Source organism: Pseudochaenichthys georgianus, chromosome 5 (assembly GCF_902827115.2).
Source record: "Pseudochaenichthys georgianus chromosome 5, fPseGeo1.2, whole genome shotgun sequence".
NCBI classification, from domain to species: Eukaryota; Metazoa; Chordata; class Actinopteri; order Perciformes; family Channichthyidae; genus Pseudochaenichthys; species Pseudochaenichthys georgianus.
The window spans coordinates 29,153,389-29,175,834 of NC_047507.1; the positions used below are offsets into that span (position 1 = coordinate 29,153,389).

Here is a 22,446-nt window from a genome sequence, read left to right on the forward strand (position 1 = left end):
ACTTGTACAATTCTTGCTGTCTGGAGTTTGTATTTGAATGGTTTATTGCAGTTCTGTAAGTCGCTTTGGATGAAAGAGTCAGCTAAAGGTAATACAATGTCAGCCTGTTTGTATCAAACTACAGGTTACCGCCATTTCTCATTTCTGATGTGTAATTAGCAGATATTGATCACATAGTTAATTATCCCTTTTCCTCCCTTTGTTCAGGTTTAAAGGAGAAGTGTGTGGACAGCCTTGTTTTCGAAACCCTCATTCCCAAACCCATGATGCAACACTACATCAGTCTGCTGCTCAAACACCGCCGCCTCATCCTCTCTGGGCCGAGCGGGACGGGTAAGAGCTACCTGGCCTCCCGGCTGGCTGAGTACCTGGTGGACCGCAGCGCCCGCGAGGTCACCGACGGCATCGTGATGACCTTCAACATGCACCGCCAGTCCTGCAAGGTGACAGAAAGTGACGGCTCATACCAATCTGTTCAACTCTGTTATTTGGCGTGCCATGTCAAAAGCTTCCTTTCTTCTTTCTCTTTCTCCTCAGGATCTGCAGCTTTATCTTTCCAACCTGGCCAATCAGATCGATCGGGAAAGCAGCGTGTCAGAAATACCGCTGGTCGTTATTCTGGATGATATTCATGCGCCTGGTTCACTCAGCGAACTTGTAAACGGGGCTCTCACCTGCAAATATCACAAATGGTGCGCTCCACTTACTCAGACTGAAAGTAGCCACACGAGTATTTATGTGATCACTTATTGTAACATTCTTCCTGTTTTTTAGTCCTTACATTATTGGCACAAGCAACCAGCCGGTGAAGATGATACCGAACAATGGCCTCCATCTCAGCTTCAGGTTGGTTAAAGGAACGGTTGAAGATTTAGTTTCTGTTTTGTCTTTGTTTTAATTGCTGAATTGATCCTGATTACATTGAAGTTAGATCTGAAGCTCACCCTGGAGTCAACATGTCAATACAATAAAAATGACGTCGTAATTTCTGATTTAAATGTGTTTATATGTGATCTGGTACAGTTGTATCTTGCTCAGAGACTGTCTTATGGTTGAGACTATGACACCATGAATACTTATTTTTACCAGAGACTAGTCAAATAAGTCTAGACTAAGACTTTAGTTTGACAATCAAAGCGTCTTTTTAACCTACTACTGAAAATATATTTAAAAAAATAAAAGCCTCTTCTACCTTAACAAACAGAAACAGATATACAGTATCCTGAATCTGTATATATAAATACAGTTATAGGATTTGTCTGTGAAACTTTCAAAGTAACAGCATTGTGTTAAATCTAACTGATTATAAGATATTGCAATATAAAAACAGTTTTATACATTTGGTTGATTCATAATGCCGCATTGATGAAGAAAGAGGAGAAAGCCACGTGAAATTAAACCACCAAACTGTTTATGAATAATTTATTCTGATGTTGCTGGTTACATTGCATTACATTAAATGTCACTTATCTTAAGTAAAGGATAAATCAGGTGACCTCATCAAAAATATTGTAACAAGACAATCCCTACAGGTTGGCCCTTAACTGTAAACTTAAGGATCTATGTTGATAAGTGGGATACTGCATAGATGATCTCATATGTGGCTAAAGAAGTAGACTATGGATGGACAGAGTTGTTGGTCTGTATTTTGACTTTTCCGTGACTTGTTTTGCATCTTAGGATGGTGACCTTCTCCAACAACGTGGAGCCGGCCAATGGCTTCCTGGTGCGCTATCTGCACAGGAAGCTGATGGAGTCGGAGGATGAGAAGAACTTGACCAACGAGGACCTGATCAGGGTGTTGGACTGGGTGCCCAAACTGTGGTATCACCTGCACGCCTTCCTGGAGAAGCACAGCACGTCCGACTTCCTTATCGGTATGACATTCACTCTTATCAGGACAGGGCTGAAAGGAGCTGCATTTCAATTTTGGAGGGAAGCGTTTTTGTATAAATCATGTTGAATAGTTTGTCTTATAGTGTTCTTCTTTCTCTTCCTGCGTCTCCTCAGGCCCCTGCTTCTTCCTGTCGTGTCCTGTCACGGTTGATGAGTTTCGATCGTGGTTCATTGACCTTTGGAACCACTCTATTATTCCTTACCTGCAAGAGGGGGCCAAGGACGGCATCAAGGTGAGAAACCACAGATCAAGAAAACGGTCTTGGGCACGCATCAGTTTCTTCTCTACGAATTGCTGATGGCTCCCCTTTCATAGGAAATGTTGCGCTCTAATTATACCGTCATGGTATGTTGTGACGCTGCAGGTCCACGGGCAGAAAGCGGTATGGGAGGACCCGGTGGAGTGGGTGAGGGGCACGCTGCCTTGGCCGTCTGCCCAGCAGGACCAGGCCAAGCTGTTCCACTTGCCCCCCCCCAGCATCGGCTCCAGCAGCCCCGGGCAGCCCTGCGAGGAGAGGCCTCACAAGGAGACTCCACCCAGCTCCATGGAATCTGATCCACTGGTGAGAGAGCAACTCCTTTCTGTCAGATTTGAAGGGCTTTGTGGGCTGTACCAAATAATACTTAGCTCCCAAGCTTTATTGATATTGAATTCCAAACCAACATTTAAAAACTGCGCTTCTTTTTAAAACTGTTATTCTGTTCACACTGTATTTCTGCACACATGCTGATAAAGATTAGAATACACTGATGTTATTAGAATAGTTGTATTTGTTCAAACTAATTTCATATGAATTGGTGTTGAGCCTTGAAAATAACATTTTCAATGGGGTCAAAAACTGTTCCATCTCTGGCTTGCCGCACATTAAGGGAGGAAGAAAATGTAATTTACTACATCTAATCTAATCGGATTAATCATTTTCTTCAGATTGAAGGTTTTGTTTGATAAATTGTTTTGTATTTTAGTGTTATAACAAAGAAACATATGACAAATCTTCCATGGATAGACCTCAATTATAACTTGGAATGTAAAAATGGAGACAATGGTACAGCCCTGCAGCTTTGATCAACACCACTGCAATAAATCCTTAAGTATTACTGATTTCTTCACCCTCTCTTTTTTGTTATAGATGGCAATGCTTTTGAAACTTCAAGAGGCCGCCAATTACATTGAGTCCCCAGACAAAGAAGACCCTAGTCTGCCTAAACTTTGAACACAAAGTTTTCACTCAGCACTTCAAATGTACAGGTTTTTTTGTTGTTGTGTCCGCTGTGACGCAGTGCACGTTCAGGAACAAACAATCCCACAGAAAAGTCATTCCCACAGTAGGTTGAAAGAATAACTGGAAAATTCCAAATCCTTTTATTACATACAGTATTTTCAAACGACTGTTCATACTTATTGAATGAAACACTATATTGTATTCCTTTAGTGTATAGTTGACTGGATGACATTCACTTTAGTTCCCTTTACCAACACATTAGCACTCATTACCCTTAGGTGCTAAGAGATCACTAATTGTCTCTAGACTTCAGGTGATTTCTGCAACAGCATACATGCATCATGGGATATGTAGTGTTTGTCAACAGGAGATATCCTCAATCATGGTGACTCATTTTGGAAAAGAGTATGACAGCATGACAGATGCTACTATTTATTGCACAGTTATCTGGTACATATCTACTGTATGAGTCTTTGAAGGCCAAAATCGTATACATATGCAATGTTAACTTAGCAACCAGAGCAGGTGAATCGGTTAAAATGCCTTAACAACAAAGACGTCACCTCAATTTCAGCAGAGGATACCGGTGCTTTTATAAGATATCATCCCAGATAAAAAGGTCAGGAATCAGTTATTTCTTCAACTTTCTACATCATCTTTTTTTACAATATAAAAAGACATTATAGGATCAATTATTAGTATAATTTGTTCACGTAGTTTAACATCTTCTTTATCAGTTAAATGGCTTTATGTTTTTTTTTAAATATACTTGCTGTCATACTCTTTTTGCTTAAAACAAACCTATGTATTAGTGATGTGAGTTTTGTCGCTGCGCAGTTCCATACTATATTTTTCAAGCACTTAATTTAGCTTTATGAAGTGTCACCAATGTTGCCATGTAAATCAGGTATTAGATACTTATTACACAGGGATAACACAACACACACTCTTTGATTAAACAGATTTAGCAAAAAGTATTTGAATTTAAACCAGATTTTTTTTTACAGGAAAGAGTTAATTTTTTTCAAATCTGTTCCCCCATATTCAGAGTAGCTAGTGTATATATGATGTAAATACAATCAGGCTACATCACAGCTATTTATCTAGTATACTGAACCAAATACTGTTCTTTAATCATGCTTCTCGACTGTCATGGTAGTGGTTTAAGTTCAACTCTGAATGTAGAGAAAACACGTATACAAATTGAACATCATCAATCATCTTTTAGGTGCTTTTAAAAGAAGCCTTATCACAAAGCTCCACTGCAACACCATGTCTGAGTAGAGTGACTTTAAAGCTACCAAGGCCCATTTTCAGATGTAATGTCATTATCATCATTAAGTTACATATGGTGCTCTTGAACAACGTCCCAAATTGCTTTAGTGTTGAATAAAGATCACATAGACTTTTCAGGGTAGGTTAAAAAAGTGTTGTGTGTCCTACAGTAGAACTTTCAAACACTTAGGTCATGTGAAAAAGACCTTGAAGATAATTTGGATATGTTGAAGACATTAAGTAGAGATAGTCAAGTCATGTGTGACATTGTATGGTACATCCATGTTGGTGTCAAAGTGAAACTGGAGAGTAGTTGTTCCAAGACCAAAAGGAAAAGGTACTTTGTGTAGATTTTGTATGTAAAAGATAAGCCCTAATGGAGTAATGGCAGACAGTAGTTGTGCAAGTGTTGTCAACACATTTCACCTGTTCATTTCATTTTAGGTGCTCAGACTTAACTTCCCATGTACATAAATCCTGTAAATGAATGTCAGACCACTTTTATGACAGCTCAATAAGAAAGTTAAACATTTTAAATGCTATCTGAGCTGCTTTTTGCTTTATTCTTGCACAGTCAGGCTGATAACAAAACTTCAAGCTAATCTGCACCTCTGATTGGTCTCAAAAGAAATGAATGAATTAAGGACAAGGAGCGAAAAGATGCCAAATGGACAGTGATCCTCAAACTGGTCACATGGTACTAATGTCAGTTACTGTACATATTTCAGGTGTTAGACATAACCAGCCCTGGTCTGTTTCTGCAGACCATCAGCTCAAGCTTCTCATCTCATTCACTTGTTGTTGTGCCTGTTGCTCTGTAGTAGCTGTTAATTGTGCTCGCTTACTAGTGTATCAGGAGGACTATGCAGCAACTTCAGGTCTGTCCTTGAGTTTTCATTTAGACCAAATTGCACCACAGGACAAAAGTGAAAGCTTGTATTAAGCAGGAGCCTTAAAGAGAGGACGATGGTTTGGCGTTGCATTGAAAACAGGGTAGATGTACGTATAGAAATTAAGCAGTTTGGAAGCTGTGATGTGTGTTTTGTCCTTGATGAATGGCAACAAAAGTGTCATAACTGGACTTATAAATGGTCAAATGACGATAAACAATGAAACAAAAAGGTTTAAAAATCGAATTATGAGACTGAAATGAGCACTTCACTGTTTGAATAGTTGATTTTATGTAGAATCAGACCAGGTTGCTGAATAGTCATATTTTTGCAAAAGCTTGTTGTGGACTAAGATAAAAAAAAAATGTATGCAGTATCTAATGTCACTGACGTGGAAATGTCAAGGATTCCTAAGTGTTGTAAATGCATGTAAACTTGCTGTGTGATGAGAAAAAAAGTTAACAATAATGTAGGCTATTGTTTAGGAAATGTATGCTAGATAATGTTTTCCTTTGTAATACTCAAAATATTTGATATTTCTTTCCTTCTTTTTCTAAAGAATCCTTTGTAAAACTTAATTTCTCTATTTTGTACAGGGCATCATTGTAAAGATTGTAAATAGGGCAGCATTCTGGATGCGGCAACAATCATTGAGGAGGGGAAACAAACAAAAAATCATCCTTGAGAAAAATGTTTATTCCTTCAGAGTTGGGTCCAAAACATGAATAAGGCATGTTTCTGAAGGCTTTCATCCACCTATCACTGGTAGTTGGAATCAATAAAATACATGTTATATTTACCTGTTGCTTCCTGTGTGTCAGTTTGACAGTATTAACTTGGTAATGGGAGATATACAAATAATATTGCATTTACTTTAGGGATGATGAAGGCACTATACTGTACGATTGTTATAAAAGTAAAAAAAAAACAATACATTTTTTAATATTTATGTAATATAACTAATTTGTTTTTAGTAATCATAAGCATTATACCAGATAAATCATGATTATAAATGCCACGGAAAAGCACGATGCAATTCAGTAATTCATGTTTGAGTGATCCGTATATTTCTTTAATTGTGTTTATGTGTTCATATATGTTTCCTTTAAGTAGGCCAACAGTTAGCTCAGCGCAGTGAGCGTTAATGAGAGAGACAAACAGTCAGGGGGGTCTGACTCACACTCATCTGTTACATGTAATTCATCAGGGGGCGGGGCTTCCACCCTTTCGGGTCCTTTATAAGCCCGGCACCTTTGCACAAATGTCGGCATTGGATCCAGTTTGGAGGACTTAACGGAGTTGGGAATTAGCAGCAAACGCCACAATGCCGTCCAAGCCTGCCCCCATCAAGAAGGCGGCGAAGCCAGCCAAGAAGGTGGAGGCTGCAGAGCCCGCTGCCGCCGAGGCAGCCCCAGCAGAAGCAGCCCCAGCAGAAGTAGCCCCAGCGGAGGCTGCCCCAGCAGAAGCAGCCCCAGCAGAGGCTGCACCGGCCGAAGCCACCCCGGCCCCCGCTGAGGGCGAGGCTGCACCTGCTGAGGCCGCCGCTGCTCCGCCAGCTGAGGAGCCCAAACCCCCCACCCCTCCACCCGCAGAAGGTAATGCACCGAGCGCAGCGCGTGATCCATGACTTACAATTAATACATTAAATTACTATTTACCTTTTCAGTGGAGAAAACACTGCACTAGTTGTTTAACGTTTCAAATAAAGCCAAGGTATTCGGTTCACCTCACGGTAAGCACGCGGTTATCTTTGAGCACACGCGTTTGTGCTCAGTCAGTGTAAAGTTGTGTATTGGCAGGGTCGTAGCCATCGACATTAAAGGGAAAAGCATGGTTAACTGCATAAACCGCCTGCTCACATCACTTTTTCTCAAGTTACTGAAAGTCATACGATGTTTGCGCTCAAGGTGCGCTTTGCTCTCCTTTTGCAAAACCAGTGTTAACTTGTATTAACTTGGGAGGTTGTTGCCAATGTGCGGTGTTATACCTCAGTGAAAGCTCTGGATGCTGTGCTCACTTTCCAGAACTGATGTATAATGCATATTATCAACACACCTCACATTAAAGAAAAGTGACTACTGTTTCTCAAATGTAACCTCTAATATGTGCTGCTCTCACCCATGAGCTCCTGTTGCTGCAGATCAGCCAGCCGCCGATGGTAACCCTGAGATCTCAGTTACTACCAACAATCTCTGCTTGTTTTAACGTCTCCTTTTTGTTTTCATAGATATAACCTCTTTCATAACATTTTGAAAATGTCCTTTCATATTTTCAAAACGTTCTACTGATATCCTCTAACCCCTAATATCAGCTGCTCCGCCCGCTGCAGAAGAACCAGCCGCTGCCCCCGCTGAGGCCCCTGCTGAGGCCCCTGCTGATCTGTATCTGTAAAAGTGTTAACACTTGAACCTCCAGGAGTAAAATCTAACTGTACTTATATTGAATGTTTATGAATTCTAACCTTTAATACCAGCTGCTCCTTGCGCTTTAGGAAACTGCCCTTGCTGATAGAAAATCAGTGTATTAACAACTATAATGCATATTTATAAAAATGTAAACCCCTTGTGGTAAAGCTAACTTCACTCATATCTAATGCTAATATCTGCTAACCTCTGCAGCGCCTGCTACAGAGGAACCAGCCGCCGCTGAGGGAAAAAGTTTATTAACACATATCTTAAATAAGTATTAAAAGTTTAACCTTACTTCACTAATAACTAAGGCACCTCTAACCTTTAATAACAGCTGCTGCGCCCGCTGCAGAGGAAGCAGCTGCTGAGGCCCCTGCTGATGGTAAAGCACACAACATCAGTGTATTAACGTATATATGTATTAAGCCATGAAGCTCCTACAGTAGCGGTGAAGTAGGCCTACACTAATATCTAACACTGATATCTTCTAACGTTTGATATCAGCCGCTGAAGAAGCTCCAGCTGCTGCCGCCGAGGTCCCGGTTGAGGGTAACAGCAGTTTAATAACACAGATATAGGTATTTAACCTTGAACCTCCAACAATGAAACTAATAACTAATGCTCCTCTAACCTGTACTATCAGCTGCTGCGCCCGCTACAGACAAAGCAGCAGCCGCCCCTGAGACCCCCGCCGATGGTAAAGCAAAGAGTGAAACAGCTGACATCTTTTATATAAGTTTATGAATCCTGATCTGTCCACCTCCAACAGAAAAGCTAACTTCACTAATATCTAATACTGATATCCTCTAACCTGTACTATCAGCTGCTACGCCCGCTGCAGAGGAAGCCGCCGCCGCCCCCGTTGAGGCCCCCGTTGATGGTAAAGCAAAGAGTGAAACAGCTGACATCTTTTATATAAGTTTATGAATCCTGATCTGTCCACCTCCAACAGAAAAGCTAACTTCACTAATATCTAATACTGATATCCTCTAACCTGTACTATCAGCTGCTGCGCCCGCTGCAGAGGAAGCCGCCGCCGCCCCCGTTGAGGCCCCCGCTGATGGTAAAGCAAAGAGTGAAACAGCTGACATCTTTTATATAAGTTTAAGAATCCTGATCTGTCCACCTCCAACAGAAAAGCTAACTTCACTAATATCTAATACTGATATCCTCTAACCTCTAATATCAGCTGTGGCGCCCGCTGCAGAGGAAGCCGCCGCCGCCGCCCCCGCTGAGACCCCCGCTGATGGTAAAAAAAATGACATGAGGCACAACAAACATCTTGAATTATTCAAATCTTCAACCTCTTACGTTAAAGCTATCCGCACTAACTGACTTCTTCACGACTCTCTGATGCACAGACACATATACATTATCATCTGTTACAACACGTCCCATCTGCTTAATGTACTCAGTATTAATATCTAACATGTAATAATAGCTGCTGCAGCTCCTGCCGCAGAAGAAGGTGCTCCCGCTGCTGACGCCGAGGCACCTGCTGAGGGTAAAACAGAACATTTTCCTGCTCACTCCACACTAAGAGAAAAAGCTTGTTTCTCTATTTGTTTGCTAGCATTGTAAAGCAGAGAGCTACGAGTAACATAACTGGACTTTATTTGATGTTGAAGCTGAGCTCTGCTTATTACATGCTGCCAATAATAATGCAAATGCCTATCTAACATTAGCTGAAGCTGCTGAAGCGCCTGCAGAAGAGGTTAGACCCGAAACACCTCCCCCTCCTCCAGGTAAAGATCTATACAGAAAAGAGACTCTGTGTGATTCCACTTCAATCACATCCTCTTTGTTTATCACAGTGTAAAGTAAATAACTGAATGAGCCCCTCTTATGGATCTCAACTTCGATTTGTGAATGATTTTATGCATTTCTGCAAATGTCAGTTGAATAATTGACTGTTTTTCGGTTTGCAGAGCCCACAAGCATCCCTCTGGATCTGTTTCTTGAGGACAAGAATGACACTACAGTCACTATCATGTGGAGCCAGCCCGAGGTGATCGGAGACTCTGGCCTGGACGGATACACCATTGAAGTCTGCAAGGACGGAAGTAAGTCCTGCTTTTGACTGAATAGTTACATGTGCCCAAAAGGGGTCGGATTATTAATACCCTGTGACAAAAATGTCAGTCAGTTGACCTTTTAAATCCTGCAGAAAGCTTTTATATGCACAGCAAATGTATTTATTCCTTACTATCATTATCCTACACATATCTACAATTACACGTGTACTATTTCAGTACTTTTTAAACACACATTGAGGAACATGTTAAATTGCTGTTTTAACACGGGCCGGGCGTATCGGTTGCAGCTGTCACAGAAGTGTCAGTCGCAGAGTTACATCTCGAGCTTCCTAACTTCTCCATACAAGGAAGGAGGCATGCCAGGAGCTGCTGAGGCTCCTGTTTTTAGACTTACAGCACTAGGCTCATATCAGCAGCCCTTCAATGCAAGCTTGATTTAGCTGCGCACTCTGTTTACGCAGAGAACACCAATTTCATGTCTAATAATATAAGACCATTTGTGTCGAGCACAATCCCTCTATCAATTACAAAGCTGCCTGCAGTTTAAACAGTCGGCGCACTTTCTGATAACAGTGTACTTCCCATAATAAGGAGATATACAGCAGCTCTGTAAGTGTGTGCTTGTTTTGTGTTATCTTTACATTCAGCTGAGGACTGGAAAGCTGTCAATGAGGATCTGCAGAAGTCCTGCCGCTACGTTATCAAGAACCAGACCACCGGGGACCGTCTGAAGATCCGTGTGGTGGCCCTGAACGCCGGCGGCCGCAGCCCCCCCCTCTCCCTCCCCGAGGCCGTGCTGGTGAAGGAGGTCGCTGGTAAGAAGTGTTCACAAAGACAAAATATGGTGCTAACAGAGTGAATGTTTCAGTGCAAACACTGACTTCTTACTCTGTTATTTACCTCTTTATGACCAAAAGCATGTCCTATGTTGAAGTGTCACATCAGAACAGATTTATCATATCAAAAAATAAGCTTAAAGACATTTTTTTTAAATACAAATACTTTACTTGCAATATAAACACTTACTATATACTGTACAGGAATCCACAGCTTCCTAAATCTTCCCAGATAATACCTTTGATTGCATTGTATATGCACAAATGCAATCAACTGCTATATATAAAATAAAGCAAAAATGAAAGGTTCTAAATATAAAATGTTACTTTAAAAGTAGTTTTTAGGACATTTCTCTACGAATTTTCTTCAAATGTTACTCTCAAGATGTTTGCCTCATGCACGTCATGAGTCTGGATCCTAACTTCTCCACTATCGAATCACAAACAGTTCTATTTTTGAAGTCCAATAAACGGGTATTCAAAATGTTAATAGGGTTATTACATTAAGAGACAAGATAATTTCCATGTAATCTTATGGGATTAAGATTTCTTTCTCACGCTGCATAGTCTATTACTTCTGTAGAGTTAAATGCATAAGACACAAACTATTTGGCCCAGGTCTGCTCTGAACTTAACAGAGCATGTTATCAGGGGGAGAGGGGCTTTAAAGTGCAGTAGTCAAACTGAAGCAGCTCAGCTATGTGTTCTCTCAGCTGTGCGTGTCCTGCTGGTACATACCTGCAGGGTTAACGGAATAAAACTGTGGCCTTCTCTCACGTTTCCACTCTGACTAGAAACACTGATCCTACTAACCACAACCATAACTACTTACTTGTAAAGTAGAGAGGTTTTACTAAAGCCCCTACACTTCAAAGTGTTAATTATAGATGTTATATCTAAAATGATTTGTGGTAAACATGATGATGGGACCCAGGGGGCTTTAAAAAGACAAGCTGCCTTAGTTTGGCTCACTCCCAAATCATCCTTATGGGTAATGGAGAGCCGAGCAGGGAGGGACAGAAACATGATCCCGCCGGACTGGCAATATTTCAAAAGTCCATGTTCACTGGGGGGCCGCCACGTATCGCAACAACTCGTGAAAGATTTCTGACAAAATGTCCACAACGCTTTGTAAAAGAATAGCTGGGATGTCGCTGCTTATTAACACAGATGTTTGTGTAACAAGGGCTTGGCATTGCATTGCGATCCCTGTTAGGACTCTGATGGAGTGTCAGGCTGCACCGCCAGGTCTGACAAATAATCTGAGACGCGAGCAGGTGGGGGGGATGCTAAATTCCACTGGGTGGGGGGTGTTTCACTTGGAGCTCACTTCTCAGGTGACACCCACATCTCATGACACCTCCAGAGATTCACTGTTTATTTTAAAAACATGCCACGGACTTTACAGGGAGAATGTTCATTAAGGTTAAGCCTCTCTTAATGAAGTGATAAGACTCCTAATATGCCGTATACTACGTGCTCTAATATGCAAGGACATTTTAGCTTCACATCAGTCTCTTTTACTTTTTTAAACCAAATCATTTATGATCCAGGATATGTTCACACATCAGTAGCTTTCCTGCTTAATTATGTTCAGATTTGAATGAATTCTCATATGAGTAACTGAAGTACCCGATGGTGCGTCATGAGGCGATGTGATATACTCCAGAGTGCTTTCTTTATTTAGAGTCTGGACAAATGTTGCTATGCTGAACTCAGCAGGTGGTGCTTCTCACCAAATCACTTTTACAAATGAGTCGGGGGGGCTTTGGTATCATTTCAAGTGTCACTCTGGCTAACTATCCTCATGATTTTCCTTTTATGATGATTTAATGGGCTTAATACAGGGTGATACATAGAGATGAGCCACCAGGGTTACAGGGTAGATCACATCTTTGATATTATCTAACATCTTTATATTTGAAATTATTTTAATTCCCAACCTGAAGATTTACACCTCTTACATTTCAATGTACTTTGTTAGATCAACTTTTTGGCAATTCTACATGTTATCTTGCATATAGGACAACACATGACACCAGTGTCGCGGACCCGTTCCGAGTGGGTCGCAGATGTGTGAGTGAAGAAAAATAAAACATATATTTTCTTTTTTTGGGAAAAAAGTCAAACTTTTATTTCGAAGCCCCGATTTTCTAAAGCTGTGCATGCAGTGGGCGTTGGACTGGAAGTACCGGGGACCATAACCGGTTTTGAAAACTTCTGTCACGTAGTGATCATCTTCTCAATAAAACATCTTTGCTGATTTTTTTTCGAGTCTTCTGGCCAATCAGAATCAAGATTGTTACCGGAAGTCCTTTATACATCCATCGGTACAACTTCAGATAAAAATGAACACATAATGAAGTATGACCCCCGGTTTAATGATTGACAGGTCACAGAACAATGGGGGCTATCTACCCTACCCACAATTCACACAGACAAGTTCAGCTGTCAGAAAAATTTGCAATATAAACCAACACGAAAATAACTCCAGTACGCTTAACCTAAAAAAGCACAAAATAAAGCACATAAGGATACAAACATACATATACACAAAAGTGAACTATTCGGCTGTCCATCACTCCTGTCCTCAACATTATGTGCAGCTTCTCCTTTTATTGACCTTCATATCATCTATTCTTACTTGTCTTCTATTTTGTGTTGCACCTTTAACTTATCATGCGAATAAAAAATGACAGGTTTTTCTTCACTCACACCCTGTGGACAGATACAGAGCTTAAGAGATAAAGGGTTACTTTTACAACCAGTGAAAGCACAGAGACACACTGATGGCACCAGTGAAAAGTACCTGGCTAAAACAGGCTTAGATCGGCTCAGTAGGTTTATCGATTTCTTTAAGATGTGTGGGTCACAAAAGAAGATAAGTCCTTTTGGTTCACTCCAGAAATCTCTCAACAGATCCTAACGCTCATTGTGTCTTTTTGAACGGATCCTCCAGTGATACTATAATAACTATTCATTGTTTTTCTTTGTAGATCGTCCCAAGATCCGCCTGCCGCGCTACCTCAGGCAGAGATACGTCGCTCAAGTTGGAGAGAAGATCAACCTGACCATCCCCTTCTCGGTAAGCTGAAGATCAGTGCGCTTTTCCTTTTAAATGCGTCATGAATAAAACTAAAGCACTTCTCCTAATTTCATTCTTTTTTAACGTATTTATTAGATTTTGAATTGAAGTTGTAGTGGTTTTCAATGGGCTGCAGCCTGGGCTACTTGTTTAAGGATTAGTTTGTTCTCTGTGATGTTTCCGACCCCATGTTGCTATAGATACTTTGTCTTTTTATTGCAAACCTATTCTACCTACGGGTACAGATGAATGACCTGAACCTTTGTGATTTTGAACCAGGGCAAACCCAAACCCGTGGTCTCCTGGATGAAGGACGGGCTGCCCCTGGACACCAAGAGGGTGATGATCCGCAGCACGGAGAGGGACAGCATCTTGTTCATCCGCGTGTCCGAGAGGGACGACTCCGGTGTGTACGAGATGTGTGTGAAGGTGGACGACTTCGAGGACAAGGCTCAGCTCATCCTGCAGATCGTTGGTGAGCAAATATCATAATACATCATAACTGCTGCTACTTCAATTAATAATAATAATAATGACCTCTTTAATTGACTTATAAACAACTTAAAAATGATGAATTCTGCCGTATTTTAACAGAGTAACACATTCAAATTATAATATTGGCTTTAAAGCATTATACAAATATTTTACTAAAATGCAACTATTATTTGTAAAACAATAAATGAATGCAAGTGACAAGCAGTTATAAGGCTTTGTTATAAGTAATTCAAAAATGCTTGACAATTTGTTATAATAATTATTAAAATGATTTGCTTATGAATATCAGTGCTTTAAGCAAATTATAAGGGATATGTCTGTTTTAGGGCATTTTCCACGTGGTTACCAATCAGTTTTAGTTTGTGAGATTAAATATAAAAAACGTGCTTTTTGGCTGTTCCCAGAGCTGCCAGGCCCCCCCGCCAGTGTGAAGGTTGCTGATACCTGGGGCTTCAATGTTGCTCTGGAATGGACCGCACCCACAGACAACGGAAACACAGACATCACGGGCTACACCGTCCAGAAGTCTGACAAAAAGACCGGAGTACGTTCACTTTTCTCTTTTACTGGCAGTGTGTGTGCAAGGTCATTATAAAGTGGTATTATTGATAGTAAATGCTTCCTCTTGCTGTGTCCACAGGACTGGTTCACTGTCGTGGATCATTACCATAGACTGAATGCCACCATCTCTGACCTCATCATGGGCAACACCTACACATTCAGAGTGTATTCTGAAAACAAGTGTGGAATTAGCGAGGAGGCTACAGTTGCGAAGGAGGAATCCTCAATCGTGAAGATTGGTAAGTTCCTCTTTCATTGTTCACCCATCCCATCTTCTGAGGAGTTGTGTGTTCAGTTTGGTTGGCCTGCTTGTTATTAAACTTGATGATGTGGTGTAGCATAGGCCAGGGAAAAACCTCATTTTGTAGAGGGTCCAAATTAAAGGCAGATACACAAATTACTATTCACTTTCATTGACATTTCCAATGGGGGACTTTCAGTCATCATGTCATTGATACTACCCTTCCAATTTAGTTTTTGACAGTTTTAGGACCACTTATGCGGCATTAACATGCTTCATCTGATAGCTAGTAGGCTTTTAACTCAGCCAAATAGTTTCAGATGTGGGCACATTTTTTAAATATTGTTTTAGGTTGGATCAGAAAATATTGGAAATGATTGATTTTGTGTTCTTTAAAGGTGGGGTAGGTAAGTTTCAGAAACCGGCTCAAGATACACTTTTTGTTATATTCCATGGAATGCTCTTAACATCCCGATAGCAATGAATATCTTAAGTGCTTTGACAAAAAATCCATAAAAAATGTCATCTGTCGAAGCCGTAATACTGTAAAAAGCACAAGCCGGCTAACCGGATTGGATGGCCTACCTGCCTGTCAGCCTTCCATCGTGGCACAAATTTATCTCGTGCCCTCATTGGTCATGTGCGCGTTCGTGTGTTTTGGGGGAGGGGCTCTATAAGAAAGTGGCAGATTTTCTCCTGTTGTGTATTTTCAAATTCTAGCGATCTCGAGCCGGTTTCTCAAATGTACCTACCCCACCTTTAAAGTGAAGAAAACGATTAATCGATTATCAAACAAGATTCCAGTTTTTTTTGGTGTCAATTCACTAATACATTAATCAAATAATTGTTGTTTGGTCCCTATGCACATTTGATTGATAATAGCAGAATTTAACAATATATCTATAATTGACAGGGATGTAATTCTACAGACGTATTGCACACTATTGCAATTATCAGGGATGCAAACTTGTCACCTTTCGGCGAAATTCGTCGTTTTGAATCCAAAATATGTCGTTTGTGTGATTCATGTAGATCTGCAATAAAAATATGTATGGGGGGGGCTGGGACCCGGAGTAATCTGCGGCCGCGAGCTGTTATGTACCATCATGACACGTATGGTGTTCTTTTTTTATATATATTATAATGAAGCGCGAGCTCAAGTCCTTCTGCCTGTCGGCTCTGCTGCTCCGCGAGGAGGGTCAAGCAGCTGCATTACCTACGGTGCGTTCGTTAACAGTAACTGTGCCGTCCGGAGTCACTGTGGCACAGACCGGACCGCTGGTGAACAGCTGTTAGAACGGGCCGTTCAGGTGTTCAGAGCAGAGCTCCCTGTCGGCAGAACTTGATATGAACTGAAAAGTTTTTCTGTCGCAATATTATTTAAGGAATCGTTGAGCTAGCTAGCTAGCATACAGTGTCACTATCTGCTAACGTTAGCTTTAGCCTTCGTTTTCTAATAGTTTTTTTCATAGGCTATAAACAGGTGGTATAAGTATAGATCTAGAGTAAAAGTAGAAGTACTCAGGTCTTGTAGTAAAAGTAGAAGTACTCAGATATTGTACTTGAGTAAAAGTAGAAGTACTCAGGTCTTGTACTTGAGTAAAAGTAGAAGTAGGCCTACTCAGATATTGTACTTGAGTAAAAGTAGAAGTACTCAGATCTTGTAGTAAAAAAAAGTCGATAGGGACTTGGCTTGGCAACTGGAAGGTCACCAGTTCAAGTCCCGGCCAAGTGCTACCGAGGTGTCCCTGAGCAAGGCACCGTTCCCCACACTGCTCCCCGGGCGCTGTTCAAAATGGCAGCCCACTGCTCCTAACACTAGGATGGGTCAAATGCAGAGAAACAATTTCCCCACGGGGATTAATAAAGTATATCCAATCCAATTGAGTAAAAGTAGAAGTACTCAGGTCTTGTAGTAAAAGTAGAAGTACTCAGATATTGTACTTGAGTAAAAGTAGAAGTACTCAGGTCTTGTACTTGAGTAAAAGTAGAAGTAGGCCTACTCAGATATTGTACTTGAGTAGAAGTACTCAGATCTTGTAGTAAAAGTAGAAGTACTCAGATCTGGTACTTGAGTAAAAGTAGAAGTACTCAGATCTTGTACTTGAGTCAAAGTAGAAGTACTCAGATCTTGAGTAAAAGTAGAAGTACTCAGATCTTGTACTTTAGTAAAAGTAGAAGTACTCAGATCTAGTACTTGAGTAAAAGTAGAAGTACTCGGATCTTGTAGTAAAAGTAGAAGTACCAGAGTGTAGGAATACTCTGTTACAGTAAAAGTCCTGCATTCAAAATGTTCCTCAAGTGAAAGTAGCGACAGTAAAAGTAGTCATTGTGCAGATTGGTCCATTTCAGAATAATATATATGATATGTTTTATAATGATTGATCATGAAAGTGTTCTCAAAGCTGGTAAAGGTGCAGCTAGTTTGAATGACTTTGTATACTGCAGGGTAGCTTGTGGATTTACTCCAGGTGGAACTAAAGTCTGATTTAACACTTGATTATATTTCACATCATTCATCCGCATCTGTGAAGTAACTAAAGGGATTAAATACATGTAGTGGAGGAGAAGTACACCATGTACCTCTGAACTGTAGAGGAGTAGAAGTACACCGTAGCAACACATTGAAATACTTAATAAAGTACAAGTATCTCGAAATTGTACCCACGTATAGTAGGCCTACTTGAGTTTATGAACTTGGTTACTTTACACCAGTGGCTATACAGATAGAAAGACTAAGCCTTGCACAGAGGCATGAAAATACATTTTCAAAATGCTCAATAGTGCTGCCAAAATTATAAACTGACTGCTACACAATTAAAATAAATGCTTTTATATATTTCTATTAGATGTGACTCTTTGGCGTTTCTGTTATTACTACCTGCTTTAGTTGATCTGGCTGCTGAAATTCTGTTATTCCTCATTTTAAAGCCGATGTTCCGTGGGGTCGGGGGGCTCGGATACTTGTCACCTTTTTCATACCTGATGAGTTTGCATCCCTGAATTATGCTACCGACGTTTTTTTTTTAAATACCATGGGGGGGAAGAAGCTTGGATATTTTTAAGAACTGTTGGGCTACCTGAGATAAGCATGTTTAAAAATGGCAGACCATGTGTATGTAATGCTTTATGTCTGTTTCTCCTCCTTCCCTCCAGGTATTGACTACAAACCTCCAGAGTACAAGGAGCGCGACTTCACCGAGCCGCCCAAGTTCACCACGGCTCTGAACGACAGAGCCACTACCGTCGGCTACAGCACCAAGCTGCTGTGCTCCGTCAGGGGGGTGCCAAGGGTACGTTCACAGTAACACTCTTTATGACCAGTGTCAACCTACAGTTACACATCAATAGCACCAGCATTTAGCCGTTGAACTCTGCTGATCAATTTATTTAAAGAAACGTCCTTATTACAAATGTTATATTTGAAATTGAAAAAACTGATATTGTTCTTTATATACTACCTCTGCTTGCTTTGTTTGTCTTAAAAATTCCCAAGACGTGGCTTATGAATTCAATGTTACCAAATCAATTCGACTATAAATAAAGTGGGCTTAGGCTTGCTGTAATTAATTATATTATATGGAGGGATTAATAGAAAACAAATGACTGCCTAGATACCTGGTGGTCTAAAAACGTTATAATGTGTGATTTATCCCATCTGTGATTTCAAACTTCTGAACAATCTTGCACTCACTGTTTCCTTCACACCCACGGTGCCACTTGTCAGCAGCTGAATAACCATTATGTAGGTGGTGAGTGGACGTATTGAGATTTTCCCTCACTCATTCATCCTTCGCTGTCAGTGTGCTGGAGTGGAGAATGTGTGGGATACTGGCCTTGTTAGCCTTTCGGTCTGAGCCTCTCGCTTCCTGTTTGGGCTCCTAATCCCACCTGCTCAACAACAACAACAACAACACAGTAGCATAGATGAGTCTTGATGAGAAGGCTAGAATAGGTATTGCTCCTGAAGCAGGAGAAGAGTATGATCAGCAGCAGGAGGAGGGGGGGGAGTGTGTGACAGGTCAGCAGGGTCACATGTCAACATTCCCTCATGGGGCCCCAGGCGGTCGTCAGCATGTCAGTGCCATTAAAACTCCCAAACTGGGTGTGTGCTGTGTGTCCACTTCAATCAAAATGCTTTTTCCAGCCATGTAGCACAACTATAATTAGAAACAACATGGCTGCTTGTTCATTTGTGAGCTGAAAAAATTACATTTTGCTCACATAAGTCTGTTTTCTTTTCGACAGCCCAAGGTTATTTGGATGAAGAACCAGATGATTATTGGAGAAGACCCCAAGTACAGGCAGATCTGCGTCCAGGGTATCTGTTCTCTGGAGATCCGTAAGCCTGGTAACTATGATGGTGGCGTGTACACCTGCAAAGCCAAGAACACTCACGGAGAGGCCATTGTCAGCTGCAAGCTGGAGGTCAAACGTAAGTCAACATCAGAAAAACATACATGAACATTTTTTAACCAATAATGGATGCAAAAATAAATCTTTTCAGTTGAAGCATTTGCTTTACCAGTATTTGTATTAACATGTCATGTCTTTGTTTTTAACAGAGATCCCGGTTCCAGATGCAGAGAAGCAATAAGTCAACATTCACATTCTCACAGGTTAGAAATCATCAAATCAAAGGGCCAACCTTTAAAATATACATGATAATAAACTCTTATTGTATTGTATTTTTCTACTAAAGTTATATTATGTTCAGTTGCACAGCATGAATATTTGTGAAATCCTTGGAAGGCCATAACAGCCCAAGAACATTAAACTGGATGCTTTGGTTGATCTATATGAGTCTTGAGGTGACATCTGCTCTCACCGTGACTTACTCTCCATACATGGAGGGCACTAAACTTGGAAAAGGTTGCTCCTGCCACTTAAAGAGTCCTAGAGGTAGCTCCCATAAATTCAATCTGTGAAGGCTCCCGTACACTCAGCGCGTTTGCTCACTGTAGTCACATTTCCTCGACTCAGCAGCAGCAGCAGCAGCAGCCACAGTTAAGAAAGTGAGATACAGCAGTTTATCTGCAGGTTACTCCCTCTACACTAACAGTTTAAACATTTTTGGACCTTTATTCTGTGTATTGTTGTAGTTGTATACAATCCAAGATAAAACAATTGCTAGATAAAGCTATTTTTAAAAGTGATTAAAACATAAAAAATACATTTACTTCTATTTTTTAAGTGATTCTGATTCTCTGATGTCTATGTATGTTACAGTGTTGACTCCTTTTTAACACCTGTTGTTGTTGTTGTTGTTGTTGTTATTTGTTCATCTGTTGCACACCCAAATTAGCAGCAGAAGGAATGAGGCCTTTGCAGCATAAGGTGTGTGACACTTTTAGCCTTTCTAAAACGGTCATGAACAATGTCTTGGCCCTTAAAACTACAGTTCATTTATGGAAATACGTTGAAATACAAATCAAGCAATACATATGCACCAAGTAATCAACAGTTGATTTGAACAATTTATTTTACAGGAAGGTGCTGGATTACTGGAAGAACATGTATATATGGCCGGTGACCACACTATCGAAGGGTTGTTGTCTGTGACCTCTTGCCGAGTGTTACCCTGTGTTATGATGAACAATTGTGTCACTTTATGCCTTCATCGTTCTCTACATTATTAAGTCCACATCCATGTCCACAGTCTGCTTTTCCCCAACGATGCTGTCTACGGTAACTACTGTAAATGATCTTCTTGTCAGTCTAACTAGGTGTACACCAAGACTTGTTAGGAGAACTACATTTAACATCTACGTGTTTATATCAATAAATAATTTAATTTCTGGTTTGTTTTGTTTTGTTTTCAATACAGTGTGTTCTTTCAATTGAAATCTCCATGAAAAGGGTAACAATACAACTTGATATTGTGTTTAACATAACAGTAATGATTCTAAATACCATAACATATACTGTATGCATCGTTTTAATAATAAATTAATAAAATGCTTTAAGAAATGTACAATCTTGCATTTCATTTATATAAATGTTATTATTATCGTAGTTTTGGTTTATATTGATTTAAATTAGCTAAAGCTGAAGTTCAAGAATTTGATAACACTTTATAATGTGTAATTTCTGATATATTCCCTATTCATCCTAAAATTCCTTAGAAAGAATGATGTCATTTGGCACTAAACTAGAAGACATCCATTGAACATGCAAAATCACATGCACACAATACAATATGTATAACGAGTACATCCTCCAATAATAAGTGAATAATAAACTGATATTTACTTGGGTTTAAAGTAAACTCCTCTTGAAGTTAGTAGAGTTACAAATAAATACTTTCATAGTTTACTTTTATATAAAATGCATTAAACACTGCTTCTGACAGGCTGCTCTAGGGCAGAAAGCTACTGTATCTCAACATTGAGTACCTCCCTAAAGTAACAGTCTGTTTCCTGCTGAACATGTGTAGCCCCTTTGGCAGCACCCAGGTTTAGAGACAGCTCTATTAAATTGGCTCGTACTACTGGCCCATGAGTGCATCACAGTATGCCAGGACTTCCATAATATTCATACCAGTCTATAATCCTGATCTTGTAGCTATTTGGACGTGGAGTTACTGGCATAGTGATGCAGGGCAGGAGGTCAGAGATATCCAGGTTAAAGAAACACAGGGGTTCACACATAGGCTGACAAAATTAGCCTTCATCTCGCTATGGTTAATTGGGGAACGACCGGTAAAATGTGCTTGTATGTTTCCTTAGAAAAACGTAAAGATATATTTAGAAATCACAAAGGAAAATGGGGAAGAAATTGAATATCAGTGTTTTATCAGAAAGCAAAGTGTCCCTCCCTCACACGATCATGTTCAGATTTTGTACAGCAATCACGAGGAGTACACCCCTCGATGTTCTGTGGAGAAAGTTAGGAAGTGAGCTGCATGGTGAGTGACCCAGCTTTACAGTCCATTTGAGTGTGGCGCCCTCTAGTGTTACATCTGAACAATGACATCTGCAGGCCTTGTGTTAATGGGAAGATTGAAAGAGCAGTTTTGTTAAAAATACATAAATAAGATTCTACCTCTACAAAACAAGAAAAGGAGGATCAACATGGTTAACTTTCCATTTGATTTACGATCTTTTGACACAATATCTCTGCCATTGTAAGCCTTAAACTTGATCAATTTGTGTCATTCTGCTTTAACCTGTGGGCTAGGAGCCATAATGGGTCTCAGCCCTAGTTATGGTGCTCCCTGGATGCTGACTTGCTGCAATAGGGTCATGGAGCAAGAGACTCTGTCTAATTTAGGTCCTGCTCATGAGAAAGTTTCAAACCTCTAATGACAACCATCATTTATTTTACTGAAATATAATGTAGGAAAGTGAATGCTTTTTATTCAAGAAATATACAGCATTTGTTTTGAATTGTATACATGTATTACAGTTGCCTTGACTTTGTTTTTTATTCTTTGGTTTTCATTAATTGGGTTTCTTTTTTATTTATTTTTGTTTTTGGAGTTGTATTTGAGCAGATATA

The 22,446-nt window shown here is 40.3% G+C and overlaps 3 protein-coding genes across 6 annotated transcripts in view; 2 read left to right on the plus strand and 1 right to left on the minus strand.

The window, feature by feature from the left end:
- nav1b (neuron navigator 1b) overlaps nucleotides 1-6,054 on the plus strand; it is a 51,679-nt gene extending 45,625 nt beyond the window's left edge. Inside the window, exons 24-30 of the mRNA XM_071203182.1 lie at nucleotides 208-443; nucleotides 538-692; nucleotides 775-846; nucleotides 1,681-1,877; nucleotides 2,011-2,129; nucleotides 2,262-2,459; nucleotides 3,027-6,054. Of these exons, the coding sequence (XP_071059283.1) occupies nucleotides 208-443; nucleotides 538-692; nucleotides 775-846; nucleotides 1,681-1,877; nucleotides 2,011-2,129; nucleotides 2,262-2,459; nucleotides 3,027-3,110 (1,061 nt within the window). The 3' untranslated portion in view covers nucleotides 3,111-6,054. The remainder of the gene's footprint in view (nucleotides 1-207; nucleotides 444-537; nucleotides 693-774; nucleotides 847-1,680; nucleotides 1,878-2,010; nucleotides 2,130-2,261; nucleotides 2,460-3,026) is intronic.
- LOC117446169 (troponin I, slow skeletal muscle-like) overlaps nucleotides 1-22,446 on the minus strand; it is a 187,675-nt gene that overhangs the window by 106,303 nt on the left and 58,926 nt on the right. The gene's annotated exons all lie outside the window — the stretch shown is intronic.
- Nucleotides 6,541-20,746, plus strand: mybphb (myosin binding protein Hb). Of its 4 annotated transcripts, none has more exons than XM_034083982.2 (14): nucleotides 6,541-6,879; nucleotides 9,134-9,196; nucleotides 9,378-9,437; nucleotides 9,621-9,755; nucleotides 10,376-10,543; nucleotides 13,561-13,649; nucleotides 13,929-14,124; nucleotides 14,549-14,688; nucleotides 14,785-14,944; nucleotides 18,103-18,239; nucleotides 19,195-19,381; nucleotides 19,512-19,565; nucleotides 20,252-20,283; nucleotides 20,436-20,746. In XM_034083982.2, the coding sequence occupies exons 1-12, from the start codon at nucleotides 6,609-6,611 to the stop codon at nucleotides 19,541-19,543; spliced, it is 1,638 nt and encodes a 545-aa protein (XP_033939873.1). In that variant the 5' UTR covers nucleotides 6,541-6,608; the 3' UTR covers nucleotides 19,544-19,565; nucleotides 20,252-20,283; nucleotides 20,436-20,746. The 4 variants fall into 4 exon arrangements, with proteins under 4 accessions (XP_033939873.1, XP_033939874.1, XP_033939876.1 ...); XM_034083983.2 differs by having other exon boundaries at nucleotides 20,255-20,283; XM_034083985.2 differs by lacking the exon at nucleotides 9,134-9,196 and having other exon boundaries at nucleotides 6,542-6,879.